Source organism: Salarias fasciatus, chromosome 8 (genome assembly GCF_902148845.1).
Source record: "Salarias fasciatus chromosome 8, fSalaFa1.1, whole genome shotgun sequence".
NCBI lineage: Eukaryota > Metazoa > Chordata > Actinopteri > Blenniiformes > Blenniidae > Salarias > Salarias fasciatus.
In genome coordinates, this window is record NC_043752.1 from 13,847,979 (window position 1) to 13,855,909 (window position 7,931).

The 7,931-nt window shown below is 37.1% G+C and overlaps 2 protein-coding genes across 2 annotated transcripts; both read right to left on the reverse strand.

The window, feature by feature from the left end:
* Window positions 1–1,025: 1,025 nt before the first annotated feature.
* Window positions 1,026–4,279, reverse strand: ndufb8 (NADH:ubiquinone oxidoreductase subunit B8). Its single transcript, XM_030097386.1, has 5 exons — window positions 4,162–4,279; window positions 3,778–3,904; window positions 3,120–3,219; window positions 1,604–1,759; window positions 1,026–1,187 (listed from the first exon to the last, which is right to left on the reverse strand). The coding sequence occupies exons 1-5, from the start codon at window positions 4,250–4,252 to the stop codon at window positions 1,095–1,097; spliced, it is 567 nt and encodes a 188-aa protein (XP_029953246.1). The 5' UTR covers window positions 4,253–4,279; the 3' UTR covers window positions 1,026–1,094.
* A 961-nt stretch (window positions 4,280–5,240) lies between these two features.
* On the reverse strand, window positions 5,241–6,933 carry LOC115393245 (glutathione peroxidase 1). Its single transcript, XM_075410428.1, has 5 exons — window positions 6,722–6,933; window positions 6,516–6,609; window positions 5,739–5,869; window positions 5,468–5,598; window positions 5,241–5,383 (listed from the first exon to the last, which is right to left on the reverse strand). The coding sequence occupies exons 1-5, from the start codon at window positions 6,851–6,853 to the stop codon at window positions 5,326–5,328; spliced, it is 546 nt and encodes a 181-aa protein (XP_075266543.1). The 5' UTR covers window positions 6,854–6,933; the 3' UTR covers window positions 5,241–5,325.
* Window positions 6,934–7,931: the final 998 nt, after the last annotated feature.

Sequence of the window (7,931 nt, forward strand, 5' to 3'; positions counted from 1 at the left end):
CTGTATCCGAGTATTCCTTAAATACTTTGATAATGTGTATTTACATTGGACAGAGTATGTAGTAGTTATAATCAGTCCACACAGCGAATATAGCAACTTTATGTCGAGCGGTCCCATCGATAAGACAGTTCTGCTGCTGAAGGTGATTGTTGGCACTATTAACACGTCTACTCACTTCTAACAGGGAGTCACCCTCACCGGCAGACTGTCTTCCACTGTGAACCACAGCTACACTATTTCACATAAACAGTATTTCAAATGAGAGCACTGAAAAATGTAGGTGAATACTAAAAATGACCACCGTGGAGACGCCGTTTTATCCGCTTACAACCAACCGAGCTCGTTAGGCATGAACCTAATAAGTAGTTAGCTCATGTTAGCATTTTCAACGTTATCGCTCGTCCCTAACATTCCCTCGTTTCGAGAAATCCAATTTACTGTTGTCGCTGAATAACTCAAACTTCTCTCTCTACTGACAAATCGCCTACCAACGCACAGAATTACACGATTTTAAACGAGCAGATGAAAGTGCCGGTCACCGCCAGGCCGTTTAACTCGATGTTGATGCTAATAAGCTAATAGCCGCAGCCACCACCCCTGTTGAGCACATTCAGCAGGAAAAAAGATAATCCGCATTAAGACCTCTTTAAACTTTACTACAACAGGCAAGAGTGGGCGGGTGGAAACTCACGTTAAAGGTCTTTATCACAACTTGAGTGTCGGCATCTACAGCAGACTGGAGATAGTTCGGGGCTAAGCTAGCAGCTCAGGCAGATCCGAGCAAAGAGCTCTGCCGTGTTGTCACTACGCTACGGAGGCCCGGATGGACATTTCTCATTTTTGATGACCTGAAGTAACCTCGGTTTCTCAATATAACGGGGTCACCGAAAATGAACCCCACAACGATGTGATCACACTCTGCAGGTAATTAAAGATCATAACAATCCAACCACTTAGGGTGTGGTGTAATTTATTTTTTTTAATAATACTTTATTTCCATTACAGATAAACACAAGATCCATATATTTTTAAAGGTTTGGTAGGTTTTTATTCTTAACAGAAATATATACACAGGTACAGTTGTATTTTAGTAGTTAGATTTCATAATTTTTGACTTCCTCCGGTTGCTTCTCGGGGTCTCCGCCCTTCTCCAAGTACAGGTTATTGTAAGGGTATTGCTTCGGTCCCTGAAACAGAGAAACACTTTCAGAAAATGTTCACACTCAAATGAAAACACTTCATGTCTATTTCTACCTGTATGGTAATTAACAAAAGCTGCACATATGTGCATATTGCTAAAACATCTAAAAATCTTAGATGGAACCTGCTCTGCATGGTCAATCAGACTGGACATGGCCTAATCTCTCTTCTTTTCAGAATTAAAGAACAGTTTATGAGCAAATCAACCAGCGAAATAACTCACTGTATTCACAGCATGTTCTATATGCCTGCTGTATGTTCCAAAGTAAACTGCATGAAAATCAGTTAAAATTCCAGCAAATGATGAGTGTTTCAATAAAGTAAAACATTCTTTCTTCAATTCTGACACCACAGCTCACAAAACAAAAAGCATCAGCTCATGTTTGAAGTTGAGTACACTCACAACAGGCTGGTAACACGGCATCAACTCCCCAATGTAGAACATAAACAACATGAATCCTAAGAATCCCAACAGGTGTTTGGACATGGTGGACCAAGACACAGGGCTGGGAGATGTGTCCACACGGTTCCTGATGTACATGTCAAAATTCCAATGAATCTGAAAGCAGACAGAATAAACACCAAGTAATTGTTAGGGGCATCATGAAACTGCCTGGACTTTAATGTAAGGACAATATAAGAGACTACTGACAGGTGCCAGGTGACAGATAGGACAATGGTGCCACAGAGTAAGCACACAGACCAATCAAAAACAACATTCAACATTACTGAGGTCTGGTATAGCAGATGAAGAAAAAAAAATAGACCCTTCAGCTCTTATTGACTGTTCTTCAGTGTTTCATATAAAAATCTAACAAGCTTGCTGCAGAGGTAGGACACAAAGGTGAATGTGATACTGTGATTCGTCCACAAATCACAATGCTTGTATGTATTACTACAAAATCATGCTGTCCTTGTGAGGCAAACATTTTCCCCCCCAAAAACATGACATGTGTGATGGCACAAGCCAAACCATAGGCTATGATTGGCCTAAAGACAAGACTTTGGATGTATTGATCTATACATTAATGTTAAATATAAAGTGCAGTGCTTCTTGTGCTAATGCAAATGAGATAAAACTGTTTTTGAAAGAGAATCTTTCAAATAATGGGCAATATAAGTACAGGGGTTATTTAGTTGATATACTTGAGCGGATAATTACTTTAGTTAACTTGATTCAATTATTTTTTTGGTATTTCACAAGCAATATCGATATTTGTCATCAATGCGTTCTCATATATGAAATCACTATTTTTAACATCTCAGTGCAGAAACTGGAAAAACACTAAACAAAAGGCAAATATTGAGCAATGAATAGATAAAAACATTTGGTCCTGAGTCTGGGTGATCTGTAAGTCTATGAAATGAGCCATTAATCTCTCTTATTAGTTAAATTAACAGGCTATTTTTGCCACAATTTTTCACAATTCCTGTTTGGAAATAGTGATTTGTTGTAATCGTCATATTTTGTTTGGATGCTGAGGTTTTTTTTTTTTTTAATTTAATGAGTGTGAACTTTTGAAACACTGAAAAGTCAATCAATCAATCTTTAAACATTCATTTTTATGAAATAAAAAATACTGAAACAGCAACTATGAAACAATTATGAATAACGACTTAATACAATAAAGAAAACACAGCAAAATAAACTCTCATTTAAGGGAAAAAATGTCATCAAACCGTTCATTTAAAAAAAACAAACTGTGAGGACTTATTTAGTTTATGGACCTTTCACAACCTGTACACTTCTTTTTAAACATATTTATCAAATAAATGAAACTGTATGAACATTTGTATTACTACACATGGAAATGTTTGCACCTATGATATAATTCTACACCAGGGACGTGTATCCAATAACTACAAACATTATAGAAAAGGAAAACAAAAGAAAGAAAATGAACAGATCAGCATTTTACCGGCTCTCCCCAGTTCCTCCTCAGGTCAGGGTGGTCCCATTTGTACCAGGGGTCTCTCTCATGCTGAGATCTCTCAGGTAACTTTGGATAGTCACCATAGCTGTAAAAGCAGAGTGAAAACACATGAATACCTGTGAAGTGATGCGTATCTAAAAGTAAAGCTTTACATTACAATTATTGAATACATTCTGGAGAGGAGCTGGAAGGAATTCACTGGACTAATTGATGATGCAGAGAGTTTATCTCAGATGAAGTCTATATAGTACTACACATAGGACTTGCCATTCCTATTCTGTGGAGCCAACCTTTGGAGAATTTATAGAAAAGAAGATCCAAAGTGTATGAATTCAGATAAGGCTGTGTATTGAGTGTGTCTGGATGTTTTGTCTCAGAACATGAAGACATGTTTTTAGGGACAGGGTTAACATCCTCCAGATTGCAGTTTTTGGCAATGTGACAAAATGGAACAAACTGTCCATCATATGATGAACTTAGTGAGAGGTCAGAACAAGTTACATGGGATCTCTAAAGAGTGCTCAGTTTTTCTTTATCAAGGACACTGATATGAGTTACACACACTTCGACAGAATCTACATTTGTCCTTTTCACGAAAGTTCTGGGAGCAATTAGGGAAGGACTTATTCCATATCACACTCACCCCTCGCCGTTGTCTGGATATGGTTGATAGTCCTCCACCCTCATGTTGTACTTCTTAGCGGCGGCAGCTCTCTCTTCGGGAGTTTTCGGGTAAGGACCAGGGAGACCATCCTTGGATGCACCAGAGGCTGAAAGAGACACCAGAACAAGTGTTAGTTCACTAAGTCGTGGTGTAACATTTTTCATCGGGACTCTTATGCTCAATAACAACACTGCTATTCTCTCTATCTTTATTTACATTCATGTCAGCGGTGGTCGATGTTAGCCAGAGCTAACGTTAGCATGTCAAGGTTACACTCAGCAGAAGATTATAACCTTAATTTCTGGCTTTTTCTTCAGAACGATTTTATCACAAAGCTCAAACTACAGCAAAAACACAACCCACCTGCTCTGGAGCTCGTGAGGAGAGCTGAAATACCCGTCCCTCTTCCAGTGGAGAGAGCCAGGGCCAAACGTCGGAACCCGACACCCGCCATGTTTCCCGACGCACAGTGACAGTGCGCATGCGCTATCGTCGAGGTACGGGCCCCTACAAAGCCCAATTCAATAATGGCAGAAAACGCAAACATTTATTTAACCGCAGTTTAGATTTGATTTGAAAATATTGGTATTACTCTCTGAATTTGTAAAGATTATATTAGTCACTTTACTACCCTTAACCCAACACATTTAATATCCCATCGAAAGATAACATTTCTTGCCATTTGGTTAACACCAAGGTGTATATGCAATAGATTAGAATAGAATAGAATAGAATAGAATAGAATAGAATAGAATAGAATAGAATAGAATACTTTATTATTCCCAAAGGGAAATTCTTCAAGTCAGAAATGTTTAATCTGAGTCAGTATTTTGGATGAAGTGATGAAGAGGTTGGGATTACTTTGGACAGGGGTCTTGCACCACTGCTGCATAATAAACAAGCAAAAAAGGTGAGTGGCATCTCTGAACCTTTGAGACAAATACTGTTTCCCATGTCGCTATAAAATATTGAAAATTGTTTCCAAAAGTGTCACTACAAATGTTTCAAATATAATTAGAATGTTCAATTCAATTCAATTCAATTCAATTCAATTCAATTCAATTCAATTCAATTCACTAAATGTTATTTAGTTAGACAGTTAACAAATGAATGGGTTTTGAGGCTCTGTAGCATTTTTCAGACCACAGCACAGAAGAGATGATTGCAGGAGTGAGCAACATCAGTGTGACATTACATTTTTATTTAATACAGTAAACGATTGTTGCTTAGCTGGACATTTGCTGCCAAGTAAACTTATCAGCTTAACAATAAAATCAGTGACAACATTAGTACCATAAGTACTTGAATAGTGATCAACAATGTTTTATTCATTCCTGACAGCTTCACATTACAGAGAAACATGAGAGTGACATGAAGACTCCTCGAGTGGCTGAAGGGAACCTGTTCTCAGAGTGAATGCACTGAAGCTCTGAGGCCTGTTCCTCTTCTCATCGGACCCAGCCCAGCTGCACACGTGCTTTTACTGGGGGATCGTCACTCTGCCACCGATGAAAAATTGAAGAAACTTTAGAGAAGTTGTGCTATGTCCTTCTCCACTTTCTCAATGGGGCAGTGAAGTTCATATCTGCAACAAAAGGAAAGCTTTAGATGGAAAAAAAGATAAACCGTTTAAATGACATGAGGCTGCGCACAAGGCTTATGAATCTACCTTTTGAAGGGCAACCCATCTGCAGTAATGAGAAATTTCTCGAAATTCCAGCGAATGTCATTGACTTTGATTGGGGACCAGTAGAATTTCTTTATGTCTCCTATTACAGGGTTCACAAATGACAAAGATTCCTGCGACGAACAAGAAATGACACGGTGTCTGAGTTTTTGAGGGTTGCAGTGTTCACGGACAAATATAATCCATAGGTCACAATTGTATTCTATTCCCTATTAATCTTATAATGTCATAATGTCATTTATAAACATGTTACCTTCAAAAAGGTGAAAAGTGGATCTTCATTCAATCCATTCACTTCCACCTTGGCAAAGACAGGAAACTTTGGCACAAAACCCCCACCAGGTCTCACATGCTTCAGAATATTGAGGGTTTCATGATTCACCTCTACAAAAGATAAAGTTATTTCAATGTATGTCAGTAAAATGTGCACATGAAAGGATTTACCTTTAAAATAACTAACCAAAAGTAAAAACAAAATCAAACAATGTACAAATATCTTAACTAAATTGCAAAATAAAATAAAATAATTAGCATGATAAATAAAAAAAAATTCAAACAGTAAAATAAGGAAACTAAATGTGATTATTCTGTAGAAAAATATTCCATCTGACTGATTTATATAATCTATTTTTAATACATACATTGATGATGGTAGGACCAAAGCTAGTTTTAACAGTGACATAAGCTGCATTTTATTTGATGGCAGAGGTTCACATAATTCATCTGGATTTGAAAATGAATGGTGTATTGTAAGCAACAGAATATAAAGACATTGGCATTGTCCCCTAAACATTTGCTTTGTGTGAAATGAAGGGCCCCTTAACTAGATTTAGAATAAGCAGAATCAGGTTTGGAGCTTAATGTGAAAAAACTGTTGACATATGAGGTTTAATATTCCACATTCCATGAACATGTTTAATCTTATAAAACTAGACAAGATATATAAATGTACAATAGGAATATAGAGTATAAAACAATTACTGTACAACAATACTTTAGTAAATGCACTACAGGGTGTTGAGGTGCCTACCAGGTGACTGAAGACCAAACTGGTTACAAGCGAATCCTAAGACAGTGAAGTTGAGGTCACCAAACATTTCCATCAGTGCATTCAGTCGGTGGTACTGAGAGAGCAGGACAAAAATCAAATACAGTCAATAAAACACTTGAACAGGTTATGAGTTATGAGACACGGTGGCCTGTCTGTAATCAATCAATCCTCTTGTAAATTATTACCTCCTCTATTGTTGACCCTCAGAAGGTGGCAACGTTAACAATGAGAAGCACTTTACCCCTGAAGTTACTGAGCGGAACCGGCTGTCCATCCAGGGTCTCAGCAGAGAAATCATAGATTGATTTGTTCGCCATGCTTGTTCTGTAGCTTGTATACAGCTCTGCAGTCAGTCAAGAGTGAGCGTTCACTCTGCTATCTGTTGGCTCGTCTCATTCACTGAAACATAACTCATGGGTCAGCAATTGTTCAGCATGACTGATCTCATTGTTCTACTGGGCAGAGGTGAACTGGCAGGATGGACAACACATGTTGGAAGAGCACCTGTTAAAATAGTGGCGTACATTCTGAAATCAATAACATGATAGGTATCAAAAACAAATTCGTATGAGTTGGATTAAAATAGGAATGTATTAACTGAAGTTATTGCTGTTAACAAGTTTAAAAAAAGTGTCATATTACCATAAAAAACCTGTTCCTAAAAGTAGAAGAAGAATTTTTTTTACAGGAGTTGGACCGAATGGACTGAGTTTATAGAACTGATTAGATCAGACTTCATTTGACAGAACTTGTGCTCTTTGTGAGCCTTCCTTCTGGTCTTTGAGAAAGCTTGAGGACCAAGTGTGCGCTACTGTTCTTTTTTTTCCTTGTTGGTGTTTATCATCTCAACCAGTACATAAAAGAAAATACTGGAAAGGAAAAAGGCAGAAAATTAACTGGACTTTTTGCAACCATACTTCCGTGTGCGCTTAAATGACAATAGTTGTGTACATGTTATGTGAAAAAGTGTACCTTTCCAAATAAGAAGAGCATTATGAACAAAACAAACAAACAAACAAACAAACTTGGTCCTCATAATGTGTTTCTTCCCATTTTTTCACGATTTTGTGCCAAATCAATAAATTTGTGAAAGAGAGAAATGAAAATTTATTCTGGAGTTTAAGATATATTAGTGTCATGAATGTGTGTTCTTTGAGTGACATGCTACTGATGATTTATTTATTTATTTATTTATTTATTTATTTATTTATTTATTTATTTATTTATTTATTTAATACACCTATCCATCACTCTTTTCCTGATAAACTCAGGCTACATGTAACCTGCATAAATTTTAATGACTTTGTGTTGTTCATGAAAATTCTTTGAATGAATTTTAAAAAGAGATATTTTACCTAAAAATGTATAAAATTGTATAGTAGTCGTTATGTATGA